Source organism: Pseudochaenichthys georgianus, chromosome 4 (assembly GCF_902827115.2).
Source record: "Pseudochaenichthys georgianus chromosome 4, fPseGeo1.2, whole genome shotgun sequence".
In the NCBI taxonomy this organism is placed as follows: Eukaryota; Metazoa; Chordata; class Actinopteri; order Perciformes; family Channichthyidae; genus Pseudochaenichthys; species Pseudochaenichthys georgianus.
In genome coordinates, this window is record NC_047506.1 from 21,881,321 (window position 1) to 21,898,510 (window position 17,190).

Genomic DNA, 17,190 nt, shown 5'->3' on the forward strand with positions numbered 1-17,190 from the left:
CATGGTAGTGGTCAGCTTTTAGAAAAGAAAAGTGTATCTTTCAGTAACTTTTGGAGAGAGTTAAGCATAAATCTGTCAAATGTTTCAAAACAGCCTTGTTTTACTGACATAGCCTCAAAATCACAAATTGCCATTAAGAGTCAGATGCTTGACGAAATCTACTAATTAGTGCTGTCAAAATTATCGCGTTAACGGCGGTAATTAATTTTTTGAATTAATTGTGTTAATATTTAACGCATTTAATGCATGTGCAGAATGGCCCGCCCCATACGTGCCACCAGTGGCAGCACCAGGGTATGGCTGGGGTAGGGTACACCCATACCAAGAAATGGCTTAGCCCCACCATGAAAAATGATGTTAAAGTAAGCAAAATAAAGTCTGCCAACTCGCGCGGAGTAAATTGCATAGACAGCAGTTAGTAAGATTGATTTCAGTAGCCACGGTTTTGAAAACTTTTTTCACGTAGTGATTCTCTTCTCAATAGAACATCTTTGATAACGGCGTGGTGTTGTTGCAGGAAGTCCCGACGGAGAATACTTTTGCTGTAGTACAGGGGTGCACATAACTGGTACGCAGGTTATGTGCGTAATCTGAAATGCGTACCGTCACTTGTGTCACAAAGCGCATTTGCGTACCGACATCACGTACTTGTGAAGCTTTTCCAGAAGGCGGTTAGATCACCGGACGACAGAGTCGGTCTCCGTGTGCACAGACAGGGCTGCTGTTAACGTCGGTCTGTACAACGGAATTGTGCCAAAACTACGCCAACCGGCTGCGGAGGGAGACTCCCCCCCCCCTTCACTGGAGAACTGCGCTAAAACAGCTGATCACAACGTTCACACTCTGTGGTCACGAAGTACTCCACTAGCCGCCGCCGCACCCCCCTCCCCTGTGTCGACTTGAAGTACTCCCCCGTTGATAAAAATCAACACGTAATGAATTAAGACCCCACGGTTTGATGATTGATAGGTGTGTGAGTTGTCTTTCATTTTGACACGCAGACATTTTTTATAATAAACATAGATACTGTATGTTAAATGGATATATCCGCCTTCTTTCATTTGTCTTTCCATTCCCACAACAATATACATAAATAAATGGCATATTTTGGACATAGTTCGAATGGTGATTAATCATGATTAATTAATTTTTAAGCTGTGATTAATCTGATTAAAAATTGTAATCGTTTGACAGCCCTACTACTAATACAAAGTACTTCATGCTAGTGGTCAGCTTTTATACACAATAGTGTATCTTTCAGTAACTTTCTCAGAGAATTTAAGCATAAATCTGTCAAATGTTCAAAACAGCCTTGTTTCACTGACATAGCCTCAAAATCACAAACTGCCATTAAGAGTCAGAATCTTAACGAAATATACGGACACAAAGTCTACTTCATTAGCTACTTTTCACCTTTTGAATACAAAAGTGTATGCTTCACAAAATCTACTAAAACAAAGTACTTCATGCTAGTGGTCAGCTTTTTTACACAATAGTGTATCTTTCAGTAACTTTCTCAGAGAATTAAAGCATAAATCTGTCAAATGTTTCAAAACAGCCTTGTTTTACTGACATAGCCTCAAAATCACAAACTGCCATTAAGAGTCAGAATCCTAACGAAATCTACTAAAACAGAGTACTTTCATGGTAGTGGTCAGCTTTTAAACACAAAAGTGTATATTTTCAGTAACTTTCTCAGAGAATTAAGCATAAATCTGTCAAATGTTCAAAACAGCCTTGTTTCACTGAAATAGCCTCAAAATGACAAACTGCCATTAAGAGTCAGATGCTTGACAAAATCTAATAAAACAGAGTGCTTTCATGGTACTGGTCAGCTTTTTTAAAAAGAAAAGTGTATCTTTCGGTAACCTTTTGAGAGAATTAAGCATACATCTGTCAAATGTTCAAAACAGCCTTGTTTCACTGAAATAGCGTCAAAATCACAAACTGGCTGAAACTGTACATTGAATTTGAGAAATTACAGCACAGAGTTTTCTACTACAACACAGATAGTATAATCTATGTGACAAGACGGGGGGGAGACCACAAATCAAAAAAGGATGCATGTGGTCTCCCCCCGGATGCTGCGGACGTCTCCTCTCTCCGAGAGTGACGCACGTACCAGGAGTGATGAACCTCGGGGAAGATCTGCTGTCCAGAGGTGCACCACTATATGCAGACTGGACTCTACATCCAATAATTGTGAGTCAGCTGTGGGTGCGTTACGGCTGGGCCGCGGTGGATCTGTTCGCATCAAAAGAAAAAGCTCAATGTCAGCTGTTCTTTTCAATGCGCGATTTAATTTAATCTAATCTAATAGCTCCACACTGGCCTGCAATGTACTGGCTGGGCGGAGATATATCAGCTGCTGTGCGGGCAGCCGTGGCAGCTCCCGCTACGCAGGGACATACTGTCTCAGGCGAGACGGACAATTTTTGACCCACACCCAGAGCGCTTGGCACTATGGGCCTGGCCCGTGAGTGGTATAACCTGAATACAGTGGGACTCCCTCAGAAGGTGATAAACACTATTCAGAGTGCAAGAGCTTCCTCCACCAGGTCTCTCTATGACTGTAAGTGGAGGGTGTTTGAGGAGTGGTGCCTTCAAAAAGGACACATCTCTTTTCAATGTCCTGTCGGGGTGATTCTATCATTTCTACAGGACCTGATTGATAAACACAGAGCTTTCTCTACGATCAAAGTGTACCTGGCTGTTATTGCTGCATGCCTGTGGGCTTTGAGGGAAAGACGGCTAGCCAACATCCCTTGGTCTGTCGTTTTATGAAAGGAGCTCGCAGGCTCCTCCCTGTTTCCAGGTCACTGGTGCCCTTATGGGACTTGGCAGTGGTTTTAGATGGGCTCACTCGACCTCCATTTGAACCCCTGGAAGAAGCTGACATGAAACACCTGTCACTGAAGACAGTGCTGTTACTGGCTCTGGCATCTGCCAAGCGAGTCAGTGACATTCATGCGGTCTCTGTACATCCTTCATGCACTCAGTTCGCCCCGGGGCAAACGAGAGTGTTGCTGAAGCCCAACCCTGCCTTTGTACCTAAGGTGGTTGGCTTATGTACCCCCATTGACATTGAGGCATTTCCCCATAAGGGCAAGCCCGTTACCAGGCAACGACTCTCCCACTGGATTGTGGAAGCGATTGCTCTGGCTTATAGGCTACGAGTCAGGGTTTGCAGGCACCAACGTATGGGGGTTATTCTATATTTATTAGCACAGTTAGTACATGTTTATAAAACGGACAATTCAAATCAAGCAATCTGATGTTTCTTAGTCGTGATATAATGAGCGGTATATCCCGGGTATAATTGTAGTTACTTTTCACAAGTCAGTATCCCTCCGCGTCTGAGAACCGTTACAACCATATGGTTACAACTGTTACATTACGTCCGTCACGAAACTAACTAACTAACTAACAAAGCTTAAAATGGAAACATTTAAGGTTAACTTCGACCTCCGGGGTGGCCTTACTATGGAGGAGTGGATTGAGAAGTGCCTATCTCCAGAAAAAAAAAGCACCTAAACGACGACAATGCTGTCCGTCTATTATGTTCTCTAGCTGTTACTGTTGTTGCATAGCAACCACCTCGCACTATGTTTTGTGCAGAAGGCAACGGAGGGACTATTTTATTTTGAACATCATTATTTAATAATAAAAACTATTTAAATTGGAGTGTGTATTTTTCTTTCACATTGCCAGCCACACGTGGTAACCGTTTTATAAATGCAATAGCTCACTTCAGGCCGTGATATACGAATATCTATACAATATGGTTGTCGACACTCCGCTTCGCGTCGGGCCGAACCAAGCCGTAGCATAACAGTGCTGGAGCAGAACAACAGTCTGGAGGAAGAAGTGGGCCGGTCGGAAAATTCACTAGCAATCCCCCCTCCCAGAGCTCTATATATGGCGCTGCCCCCTCCTCCCGTTGTCAATTTACTAGCGATAACGAGGGCCGGTCGAGATTCCCGGGCTGATTTTTAGTCCCAGTACGCCACTGAACGTAGCTATTATGTAAGGTGCTGGTATATATATATATATATATATATATATATATACATACTAACTGTGCTTCCTCCCCCCCCCCCAAAAAAAGTTGTAAATCAAACAAGTGAAGTACATGTTATAAAGCCGTGGAGGGCTGGAGTTTATAAACCAAAGAGTAACCGCCCTGACGGGACGCTGTAATAAGTAAAGCGAACGCACCCGCAAGGACACCTGGCATCCTATTGGTTGAGGGATTTTGACAGGATTGTTGCACAAAAGTTTCGAGCGCGCACAGAATAATTCTGAGAGCAGAACAAGTTTCGAGCACGCACAGAATAATTCTGAGCAGCAATATATCTGAGTGCAAGCGTACAGTTTGAGCACAAGCAGAGCAAATCTAAGTGCAAGCAGGCACTATTTGAGTGCGAGGGCACTATTTGAGTGCGAGGACAGAGTTTGAGGGAAATAAATACATAAAGTATGCTCTCAAATTTAAATACCACGCTCTTGAATAAAGATAGGGAATAACCCCGATACCAACGGGCCTGTGTGCTCATTCTACTCGTGGACTGGCTACATCCTGAGCTTTGTTCAAGGGTGTTTCCATCCAAGACATTTGTGCAGCAGCGAGCTGGTCCTCACCGCTCACTTTCGTCCGCTTTTACAGGCTAGATGTCTCTGCTCCAAGTGTGGCCCGTGCAGTGCTGGGCCCCGTGTTGAGACAGGGTTCTACCTGTTAACTTCTGGTTGCTTTGGTGATCTTCGAGATAAGCATGTCTAGCAATACGGGAGTTTCAATATCCCATAGTGAGACATCGAACAGAGTGTTATGAATGAGAACTTCATGTTACTCTGAGTCCTGGGGTTACGTAAGTAACCTATAATAGGTTACTTACGTAACCCCAGTCCTCAGAGTAACATGAAGTGAGATGTCTCACCAGACGGCCCTCCTTGCTAAGGCGAAGCGAGAAGAGGTGCTTATTTTGAATGACGCTGCGTCGTAGCGCAAGCTACTTAAAGGGTGGGTGGATTCCCTGATGTAGACGTCAAGATCACCAGCCAATCAGAATTGGCGTAATGAGATTGATGCTTCTGTTTGCATACGCGTTGAGGCGCATCCCATCTATATATCTGAACAACAAAGTGGTCAAAAATCATTTTATTCATTTTTTGGAAACATTTTCATGATCGCTTTTTTCGTTTTAGATTTTCATTTATTATCATTTCCATTCAATCAGTCATTAAGTGCTATTAAAATGTTAATTTGCTACATATCCAAACAAACAAAGTGTGCAATCCAATGAATGTTAATCTAACTGGGTTTTGATAGATAACATATCTCTTTTTCTTCTCTCAATTATTTTATTTCTATTGTGCACTCTAATCAATATTAATCCAACTAATGTTCGTTTATACATTTTAAGAATGCCGTTTATCTTTTTTGAGAACGAGTTCTTATTTAATTTTATTTATTTGGGTCTACAACAGATGATACAAATGTTTGTGTCAGTAAATGTGTACTAACAGAGGCGGGGGTGTGTGTGGAAATAACGGGGATAGAGCTGGGCTGCAGTCGAATAGTCCAAAGATCAGCTCCTAAATTCTAACCCTATCGTCTATTCCTTGACCTCTGAGTGAAACGTCACGGGGTTAAGGGATAGTGGACAGGAGAATTCAAAAGGACTTATGAGAAGAGACTGCGGTACTTTAGAGAATCCGAATGCACTTTCACTATCCGACGTGTTTATGATGCGCCAGCGGACGTCATGAATGTGCGTCTGCTGCTGAGGGGGAACTACGGAAACTACAGTTTTCTATACAGCGGACTACAACATGGATGTTTAATAAGAACAACGGTGGTGTTGTTGCAGGAAGTCCCGACGGAGAATACTTTTGCTGTAGTACATCTATACATCGATACAACATTAGGACCCCACGGTTTGATGATTGATAGGTGTGTGGGCTGTCTTTCATGTTGACACAGAACAATGGGGGCTATCAACCCTTATCCACAATGTAAAGTAATTAACACAGCTTCTTCCCTCTTCTCTCTGTGAGGAGCAGCAGGTTCAGCTTTCAGAACAAAGTAACAAAAAACTAAAATGGCATTCATTTGTTTAAATATGTCGTGTAGTAATAGATGTATTTATTTTTCTTCTCAAGAGAGTACCAGAATGTGTATTTTATGTTAGTATTTGGTGATCTCCTGGGGGAGAATCCCCCCAGACCCCCCTACAGGGGTTGGGCTTTCAGCATGTCAACTCTTTCACCTGTGGGTAAATTGCAGGATTGACTCCAGGTCGCCCTTTTTATTTACAAGACAAATGTGCCTTTTTATTTCATACAGTTCAATTTGGATTGAGACAGGGAAATAATCTAAACCTCACGCGTGGCGTTTCACTGTCAAGGGGTAGCGTGTATGTAATTACATTTCAAATACTGACTTCACCCCACCACTGTATGGGTTAGCCCTACCATAGATTACCCAACACAAATACTCTCTGGCAACTGCCGACCCGTATTGCGCAAGCGCAGATCTAAGATCCAGTAGAAATGATAAAAAAGTAAAAGTCTGCTGCTTATTGTTCTACTAGGTCAAAATAGAGTGTGTTAATTAATACGTTTGGCAGTTTGGAGTAAGTCTGTAGATTTGTTTGTGTGTTTCATGTATAGGCCTCTCACGATAATTAATTTTGTTGGATACATTTTCCAGGAAATTATTGCGATAAACAATAATATTGTCGGCACCGTTGTATGACCATTTTAGACCCCTGACATAATGATAATATATAATAATAATTGAAGTACATCCTTTCGAACTGCTAGTCACATCCTCATGTAAATGAAAATGTATCGAGTTCATTTTAATTTATCGTACGATAAGTCAATTAATTGCTTATCGCGACAGGCACACAATAAAACAGTGGAAACAAACATGTGTTTGACTTTCATTAGTGAATGAAACTTTGTGCCCTTTATAGTCTGTGTCCAATTTTGTGTATTTGTATATATTGTATATATATCCTATATCCTGTATATATATGCTAAGGTCCCGCTGCTGACACGATAGCAGTCATTTAGTGCGCATATGTGTAATTAAACCCATGATATCAAAATCTCACTCCAGCCAGGTACCCAAAGTTGCAACCCTGTTATAAAGGAAGTTTGAAACCTCCTTTCGTATCATTCTCATCTTTCTAGAGAATTCGAACAGCACTTATCATGGCTGCCACTGAGGGACTTCCGCCCTGGGCTGAAGTCGAATAGTCCATTTAGCTTAGGAACCTTCCTAAAGGAGTGAAATGACCCGGAAGTCCCTCAGTGGCAGCCATGATAAGTGCTGTTCGAATTCTCTAGAATGATGAGAATGATAGGAAAGGAGGTTTCAAACTTCCTTTATGACCTCCTTTAGCTTAGGAACCACTGGACCTCCCTAACTGACAGGAGAAGCGAAAATGCTGCCCCACAATGCCTTGCAGCCGCAGCATTTGCCGTCACTCAACAGTCGGCCGTTCACGGAAAACGATAATAACCGAGAAATTATATCATGAAAGTTACGGTGCTTATTAAGCATTTTAAAAGGAGTAAGTTGCCAAAGTGCTTTGTTTTGAACGTTCAACAGTATTATAATCAAAAAGAGAAATATGAACGTTAGTTTTTACTGAAATTATCAAATAAAGTCAACATTTCAGTCTTTACTGAGCTGTGTGGGGTTTGTTCAACTTTTAAAAGATGTTTGAATGGTGATATACACAGTGATAGATGTTAAGGACTAACGTTTATAATAAATACATCTGTATTGATTTTAAGATCTTTAGTTCATACAATCATACGTATTGGGATCATTGGTATTAATGTGAACCGGAGGGAGAGGGTGATGAGCATAAGTTTCACTTTCCCTTTTTATTTCAATTCCAACTTTGGTCATGAAGAATATGTTTCTCTGTTGTCCACGTTCATAAAGCAAAGCAGCAGCATCAGAGCACGGTGCAGAGTCTCTAGATGAGTCCGTCGTTCTTATTAAACATCCATGTTGTAGTCCGCTGTATAGAAAACTGTGGTTTCCATAGTTTCCCCACAGCAGCAGACGCACACAATGACGTCCGCTGGCGCATCATAAACACGTCGGATAGTGAAAGTGCATTCGGATTTTCTAAAGTACCGCAGTCTCTTCTCCTAAGTCCTTTTGAATTCTCCTATCCACTATCCCTTAACCCCGTGACGTTTCACTCAGAGGTCAAGGAATAGACGATAGGGTTAGAATTCAGGGCTGAAGTCGAATAGTCCATTTAGCTTAGGAACCTTCCTAAAGGAGTGAAATGACCCGGAAGTCCCTCAGTGGCAGCCATGATAAGTGCCGTTCGAATTCTCTAGAATGATGAGAATGATAGGAAAGGAGGTTTCAAACTTCCTTTATAACCTCCTTTAGCTTAGGAACCACTGGACCTCCCTACCGACAGGAGAAGCGAAAATGCTGCCCCACAATGCCTTGCAGCCGCAGCATTTGCCGTCACTCAACAGTCGGCCGTTCACGGAAACAACCGATTATGACCGAGAAATTATATCATGAAAGTTACGGTGCTTATTAAGCATTTTAAAACATAGGTGGTAAGTTGCCAAAGTGCTTTGTTTTGAACGTTCATCAGTATTATAATCAAAAAGAGAAACATGAACGTTAGTTTTCACTGAAATTATCAAATAAAGTCAACATTTCAGTCTTTACTGAGCTGTGTGGGGTTTGTTCAACTTTTAAAAGATGTTTGAATGGTGATATACACAGTGATAGATGGTAAGGACTAACATTTATAATAAATACATTTGTATTGATTTTAAGATCTTTAGTTCATACAATCATACGTAGGCCTATTGGGATCATTTGTATTAATGTGGACCGGAGGGAGAGGGGGACGAGCAGAAGTTTCACTTTCCTTTTGTATTTCAATTCCAACTTTGGTCCTGAAGAATATGTTTCTCTGTTGACACGTTCATAAAGCAAAGCAGCAGCATCAGAGCACGGTGCAGAGTCTCTAGATGAGTTTACAGTAGTCCCTCGTTCTTATTAAACATCCATGTTGTAGTCCGCTGTATAGAAAACTGTGGTTTCCATGGTTTCCCCACAGCAGCAGACGCACACAATGACGTCCGCTGGCGCATCATAAACACGTCGGATAGTGAAAGTGCATTCGGATTCTCTAAAGTACCGCAGTCTCTTCTCCTAAGTCCTTTTGAATTCTCCTATCCACTATCCCTTAACACTCACTCAGAGGTCAAGGAATAGACGATAGGGTTAGAACTTAGGAGCTGATTTTTAAACTATCCGACTGCAGCCCAGGAGCTGATTTTTAAACTATCCGACTGCAGCCCTGCTGTCAGACGATCAGCTGTGCAGCAGGGAGGAACGCTCCGGAGGAAAGGACGTCCCATTGCTCTTAAAACTAATTTCCCTGCTTCTAGTGGTTTCCTTGCGTCTCTCCATGCTTCCCTGGTGGGAGGGACTAGTCACAGGGAAACGGCGCGAGTGAGGGACGCAAGGAATCCATTTAACCGAAGTGAGAAGGGCCCTGCACTGACACTGCATTCCTGTTTTTCCCGGATCTCATCCCTGTGGGGAGAAAATCCCTCACTGGTAACATATGAGAGGAGATGTAGTCGTGAACAGCAGCATTGTACCGCAGAATATATCTGATTTCAGGATCATGATTGTTAAAATGCTGGCAATCCACTTAGAAAGGTCAACTCCCAGATTTAGTCACTATTTGTTTTGTTGCACTGATAAAAAAAAGAGAGAGTAATGCAGACATTTGCAAAGGGATAAGGTTAGAGTCACATTGACTGAAGGGCTAACTGACCATTATTTTCCTTTTTCAATCTACCGACAATATTCTTGATTTACAAATACCAAAAGACATTTAGTTAAATATTATTAGCAATGTTTGATCATGATTAATCAATTAAAAAAATATTGTATTGATTACTCTCCTGTCAATCGTTTAGTTGACTGATCAGCAGGTCTATATCATTTTCAACTGATATTACTGCCTGTCAAGTACATATTCCAAATGTGTGTTACTCCAATACGTTTTCTGACAGCAAACATCAGTAGTTCAGTTTCAGATTTTACATTTAAAACATTTACAAGCTTATAAAATATAATGTATGAAAACATCTAAAACCTTTGGTTTCCAATCTATTCGGCTTTAAATTATTTTCACAAAGAAGGTGTCTGGTCTTGGCTTGAGATCCTTCTGAACTTATCATATGGTATTATTTCAATAACTATTAGAAGTAAAACTATCCAGAAATAGGTAAAAAGTCCATAATGTGAGTAGTACTAATGTGTATTTTGTAGTTAATACGAACACATTTTTTATAGGACTTTACTTGTATTTGTGTATTTTAAAATTGTGGAACTGGTACTTTTATTTTGTTAAATAATGTACGCACTTGTTCCATTTATGAGCACAGTGCAGTGATGAAGCTCATTTGTTATTCATTGCTACCCTCTAGTGTTCAAAATGAGGAAAAACAATCAAACCTGCAGAGGGATGCTTTTGTTCTCTGTTGACTATTTATTTGTGTGCACTGCACTTGATCATTATGTACATCCCATGTATTGGTAAACAGAACTGAAAAGGAACACATGAACAGAATTGTTTACACAGTTTAGTAATACTTACAGCAGACAGGCAAACACATAACGTTGTCTGTGTCCAAATCGGATCACTTCCATACGCACCACAATTTCAAACAACACACATCCACTGACTACAATATAGAGCTTAGCTTTTTAACATAGCCGATAGATTGCAGGTAAAGAGTTCAGTCAGCGAGGGAGCTTATGAGGGTTATTTCACATGTAGTTCCTCAGTGTAAATAGAGCACAGAAGCACACACTACACACTTCCTGCGTCTGGTCAAGCAGTAGCCTTGAGTTCAGGGTCCAACATTTTCACCTTGAGACTCAGTGTCTTGTTCAGCGATGTATTTCAGCCAAAAAGCTCTGCCATGTAATCCATTCTGGGTCCCAAACCCAGTTGAAGAAACAGCACTTTAGAAGTCATACTTTATTTCCAGTGTTCAGTATTGAGTCAAAGTCTGAAACACACATGAAGAAACTTGGAGTCCTGGGTATGAATGAAGTCAAACCAAGGGAGATAAACCACATGACGGTTAAAAAAGATTTCCAAAACAGAGAGTATGAAAACAGTTATGATATAAAGAGCGGTTTATGAACATGTCTCTGTAGATATTCTGCCTTATTAGCTTTTGTGAAAATTGAGTTTAAACAGGGGGTTACAGTAGAGCTCTGTCAATGACTCGAAGCTGTAAGGTAAGGATGTTGTAAATAAAATGTCAGAGAAATTGAGAATTGATTCAGTTTCAACTTACTATGAGTACATAAGTATTCTCTATCTTGCATATGTTTGCCATTTGCTGATGGACTTCATTTCAGAACCGTATAATACTTTCTACACAAAATGACACCAGTATTACAGTTTTTATCGTACAGAGGAACAATACCATCAGTATATTATTGAAACTATATGGGGAGAATTTAATCTGTTTTAGATTGAATCAATCACTATTCAAAAATGCAACATTTTCTGTTACCTTTGATATGAAAGTGTGTCAGTAGAACTCAAGAGCACACAAAAAGCTGCATGATAATTACAAATAAAAGTGTCAGTGCTGTGATGTAAATGTAAACAAAGATACATTTAAAAAAAACATTTTTGCAATCACTGCAAATCAGTGTTTTGATATAAGTCTTGAAATAACAGCAGATATGTAATACCATCGATTTGAGAGAAATTAGTTTCACTAAAGCTCATTAATTCCCTCATATGATTTTACAGTATGAGAACATTTTCAATCCTGCGACTCGCAATTTAGAGACTTTGAATATAAATGTCATTTGTAATAGATATATCCACATCTGTTGTTTGGAACATGTTATTGCAGACTATAAAGGCTATCATAGTCTGATATAGTCTCAGAAGACATTCCTGTGTTTTGTCAGTAAATGAGTAAAACAGTTCCCCGCAAATAACCCAAACAACTTTACATACATTATCTGACAACATGTGCAGTTACATTTAACAAAAATAATTTAACAGGCCTGACACATGAAACAATAGATGAAGACAAACACAAATGAACAAATAAATAAATAACAATGGCTTTCCTTCAAAGGTGCACCGAGCAAAGTTTGTGCTTTCACACAACTCGCCTGCAAAAAAACATGTGACTGAATGAGTGAGAAGCCTCAAGGTGCTTCAGGTATGGATCTGTACATGTGCTAATCCCAGAATACAGTATATAACCCTCGGTTCCCTGCAAACATGGGAACACACATCAAGAATCATTCACCTAAAGTCAAAACACCATAGTGTTAATCTGTTATATGTATATAAGGTTCGGAGCAGCCTTCTGATCTGTGTTTTCATTGAAGAGCCCCTTCATTTTCATTCACTGTCAGCAGTTAACATTTTTAAGATAATTAAGAAGCCGACCTGTAATCAGAAGCAGTGTCAGCAATTTGTAATTATTCTCTGCACTTTTTAAATGAGAAAGATTGTTAATTCGTACCTCCAACCACCCCTATTTTGGATGGAAACCAATGTTTTGTGTGTAAGTGGCTTAAATTGATATGAAATGCTTACTTGTGCCTTACAGACTACCTGAATCCCCTTTTTAAAAGCAGTCTGTGTCATGCTTGCTCAATTTACTCCCTGATGTATTTTTCTCTAATCTTGGTTGTCCACCGTCTCTTGTCACTTTTGATACATCTCCTCTGAATCAAGCATTTCTTTTGTTTTTCTAGACGTCCCGGTGACTCCGCTTTGAATGCTGGGTTGGTTTCAGGGCTAAAGACACTCAACAAGGGAGGGTAATGTTGCACCACAAACATTCAGTAGGTAGGTTCATTAGAGCAGTCACACTGTTAGTCACTGGAGTTTTGTTGTCTTTTACTGTCTTTGAGAAGAGAGATATGGGTCAAAGCACAGGTATAAAGGCGATGTTGGAGGAGGAGCTGTAGTCTGTCGACCAAAGGTGGTGACACACTTTTAGGAGGGTTAGACGACAGAATCAGGAGGGACATCCTCCTCTCACTCACTTCCTCTCACTATTTATTCAGTAGAGGGGTTTTTGTCCTTGGCTGTCAAATTCTGACCAGGCGTCATTTAGTTCCATGAAAATCATCTTGGCATATTGTTCATAGGGCTGTCCTGTGGCCTGTGGGAAAGAAGGAGAAAGCAGTAACACACAGGAGAGTAACCTGAACACTTCTCCTCTTCTAGCCATATCCAAATGAGTGATGCAAAGCATCTGTTTTGCCTTTGCCAAACTTGATTGTCTCAATGGCAACAGTACAAATAAAAGGTTACAGATATACAACAGGTCAAAAGCAATAAGGACATCAAAAAAAGAATCAATCATAATACCCAACTCAATTGCGCAATAACATAATTCATCCTCCAAATGCTATCCTTGACACTTTTGAATGTTTATCAATTATCAGTTGTCACATTTTAAACAAATCAGTAATTTTGTATTGCTACTTGTATTTTGCATCTGTATCTATAAAGTCTAGTTTGTTGCTTTTTATTCTAATGTTTTAGTTTTTAATTATTTGATTGTTTTGTGTCCTTGGTGCTAGAAAAACACTATATTTTTACTAAAAGTATTATTTTTGTTGTTGTTGTCGTCGTCATGGCTGTGCAGATCAAGTTGGTTCAAGGGGAAGGGTTACAACTTCAAAACCTATATCAGGTTTTAACAAAAAGAGCAGGATATACAGTATATATTTCTGACAGGGAACATAGAGTTTGTGGGACCCCAAACAATGAAAAGAAATGTCAATAAAAACAGGGCGGATTGAAGAGAACTTTGATATAGGGAAAGAGGGATTTACATACTGTATCTCCTAGCATGCATGCAAGTAAATATCCTCACTTCTCAGTCATCATTAATATTATTATTATGAAGTCCACTAGCACATGTGTCTCACCTTATCTGGGTGCACGACCAGGACTGCTTTGCGGTAGACCTTCTTGACCTGTTCTGGCGTGACCAGGTCAGCCATGCCTACAGGCTTCCAGCGCGTCTCCCCCTCCCACAGCACCGTGTGCATGGTGGACAGTAGAGCGCGGATGTTACGCTCCTTCCCCTCGATCCAGTCCAGAATCTGGGTCACAAACAGGGAGAGAGGGGAGGGCCATTAGCCAGTGATGCCAAGATTTGGGGCAATTATTAGCAGAAATGCTTTGATGATGGTTCCTGGCTCTGGGGAAATGTTTTTGAAGGAGATATTAGGGCAACCAAAGTTTCATCGTGGGAGACCTATATTGGTCGCTTCATTAATTCTGAAACAACCAGAAAGGCTTTAACAGCCAAAGCTAAACTAAATGAAATTATGATAAAAACCTAGTGAACTGATGTCAAACCATAATTCTCCTCGGATATAGTCACATGACTTTATGGAGTTACTCACAGAAACTCTGACAGCAAATAAACAAACCAACACTTATTTCTATGACTAACCAAATGTAACTCAATTAAACTTAAGAAAAAAACCTGCCTTTATTTTCTCAGGGTCCATCTCTTTGGCCATCTCCTCCTTCCTCATCTCTGCTATAGTCCTGGGCCCTTTCTTCTCTTTGGTCCCAGCGAAGCCCTGGCCAGACAGCAGGTCATCAAAGTTGGCATTCACGACTTTCGGCTTAGTACCTGGCACACAGGGATATAAACAGAAAGTCAAAAATACATACTTTTAAAGATAATCCGTCACTTATTGTATGTTTCTGAACAACTAGATCCAATGTACTCTTTCTGGCAGATCCATTTCTACAGCATCAAAACGTTAATGTATACAGAAATCAAGTCTAAATATTACACCTACCTTTCTGCTCTCTCTTCTAAATATAGTATTTGTTTTCGTTTTTTTAATAGTACATTCATTTTGAACCATTTTGGCAAATAACGTTAAATATCTCATGCATAAAGAATTAAACACACTCCAAACTTTTTAAACTCCGAGCAAACTGCATAATGACAGACAGTATCAAATCCAAGTCCCCTTCTCCTGCTTACCCATGCTAGCCTGTGCTTTAACCGCTGCGCTGGGCGAGCCCCCTCCCATTGCTGAGAAGCTGACATTGTAGTTGGGTCGGCCCCCGGGCGATGCGTGAGGCATGGGGGTGTGGCTGGGGCTGGGCTTTGGCTGCGGGGCGGGGCCCGGTCCTTGGGGTTGCCATCCTCCGCCAACTCCAGCACCTGGCTGCCACGAGGGGAAGCCTGCCCCTGGGTTGGACTGCCACCCCTCTGCATGCTGGGGAGACGGGGGTGGTCGGGAAGGGGAGCCCATGGGAGGGATGGGAGGGATGGGAGGGGTAGGCCCAGTAGGAGTGGTCGGTTTGCTGGAGAAGCCAGAGCCTGCAATTGTAAAAAAACGGAGATAATGACATGAGATAAAAATATCAGAGAGTCGCGTTGGGCTTCAGCAAATTTTCAGTGACTGACCTCCACCGAGGTTGCCTAAGTCAGCGAATGGGTCCAAGTTTGGCTTGGATTGGTGGGTGGGGGTGCTGTTGACTGAGCCTGTGGGGCTCGTAGTGGCTGACCGACTTCCCATACTAAAGCCTGCTCCTGGATAAATCAACAAACAATGCATATACGTTTTAGAGTGTTTTTTTAATCTTCAGTATTTTTTTCAGTGACAAATTGGCTCGAAATTAACTTCCCTCGATGATTTAAGTATTAGAAAATTCAGTGTGTGTGTGTGTGTGTGTGTGTGTGTGTGTGTGTGTGTGTGTGTGTGTGTGTGTGTGTTACTGGTCTCTACCTGTGCTTGTAGTAGCGGGTCTGTTCCAGTCCCACCCTCCCTTTGCATTTTGCTGCTGAATGTTGACGGTTGGGGTGCTCGGTGGGACGGGGGAGTTTCGGCCTACAAGAAAATATAAAGGTTAGTCCAAGACTGAACACACAATGAAGAGGAACTGAGCAACATGAATCCAGACAGTCAAAGAAAATGATAAGTCATAAATCGTTACTAGAGGATGTTTGAAGTCTGAATGGATCTGGTGTTAGTTCTTGAAACTACATTTACTGTTGATATATTCCTTGCTCTAAGACAAAAAAGTGTCATACCTAACTGCGATGATCATGTTCAATTTATTGGTGGTAAGCCTTTGACTGAATATGTGCTTCTCTTGTTGGTTTTGTTGGTATATTATCCTTTTGTGAAGAGCCGAAAAACGTGTATTAAATACTTGAAATAGAGGACGGCAAATTCTACTAAATATTTATAAGGCTTGTTCAGACCGGTTTTTACAAGCATTAGTGCAAGTTAAGGTTGGGCTCAGGCCAACATGTACATTAAATGTTACTGTAAATTTAGAATTAGCAATATACATCAAAGATTAAAAAGCATACTGATAATGTTCTGGTCTTGATTCATTATGCAGACTCCTCTGTAGAAAATGTTGAATCGCAAGAAATGTCAGCAGGCTGAAAAAGTTGTTTCATAGAAACATAAATCACAAGTGCTGGGGTGACATGAAGCCTGTGCAATCTGCATGCAATACTAATCAGACATGCTTCAAACACTTGTAAAACATAATTATTTCCAAACATACAGCAGCAATAATATACAGGCTCACTCTTGCAAGCAAGCGTGTGATTAAGCAATGAGAAGTGCAAAATTATGAGAATGGAAAAAGACATTTATAACAGTGCAGGCTCATGCATTTTGGGGAAACATTTTTAAGGCATACAGTAGCAGCAGACACTCACTAACTTGCCTTAGCTTAATATGGAGTCTTCAACTAAATATAAAATGCTGTGAGAGTGTTCAGCAGCAGAAGCATGCCTTACCCGAGCTTTTAGGCTGCAGGGTGGGTGATGGAGAGTGAGCAGCATGCAGGAAGGGGTCTGGCTGCCCCACGTTACCTGTTGCAAGGAATGAACCCATCATGTCCTGAGGCTTAGGCATGGGACCTGCCCCGAAGGGATCAAATGCTGAGGGAAACACACAACAAAATAATCTTATTCTGTTACTCTATTAAATTACATAACCTAACTAGTTTATGTTGTTTCACTTAAAGGTCCCATGTCATGGCCATTTCTACTGATCATAATTCCATTGTTGAAGTCCACTAAAATAGATTTATATTGTGCAATTTTCCAAAA

At 40.9% G+C, this 17,190-nt stretch overlaps 1 protein-coding gene across 4 annotated transcripts in view; it reads right to left on the bottom strand.

Moving 5' to 3' along the window:
- Positions 1 to 10,649: 10,649 nt before the first annotated feature.
- dnajc6 (DnaJ (Hsp40) homolog, subfamily C, member 6) overlaps positions 10,650 to 17,190 on the bottom strand; it is a 43,035-nt gene continuing 36,494 nt past the window's right edge. For 3 of the 4 annotated variants that reach the window (XM_034081268.2, XM_034081266.2, XM_034081265.1), the window contains 7 exons: positions 16,876 to 17,019; positions 15,845 to 15,946; positions 15,523 to 15,648; positions 15,094 to 15,435; positions 14,582 to 14,730; positions 14,012 to 14,188; positions 10,650 to 13,236 (listed from right to left, as the gene is read on the bottom strand). In XM_034081268.2, coding sequence (XP_033937159.1) covers positions 13,135 to 13,236; positions 14,012 to 14,188; positions 14,582 to 14,730; positions 15,094 to 15,435; positions 15,523 to 15,648; positions 15,845 to 15,946; positions 16,876 to 17,019 — 1,142 coding nt within the window. In that variant the 3' untranslated portion in view covers positions 10,650 to 13,134. The remainder of the gene's footprint in view (positions 13,237 to 14,011; positions 14,189 to 14,581; positions 14,731 to 15,093; positions 15,436 to 15,522; positions 15,649 to 15,844; positions 15,947 to 16,875; positions 17,020 to 17,190) is intronic. The other variant, XM_034081267.1, reaches the window with a different exon arrangement.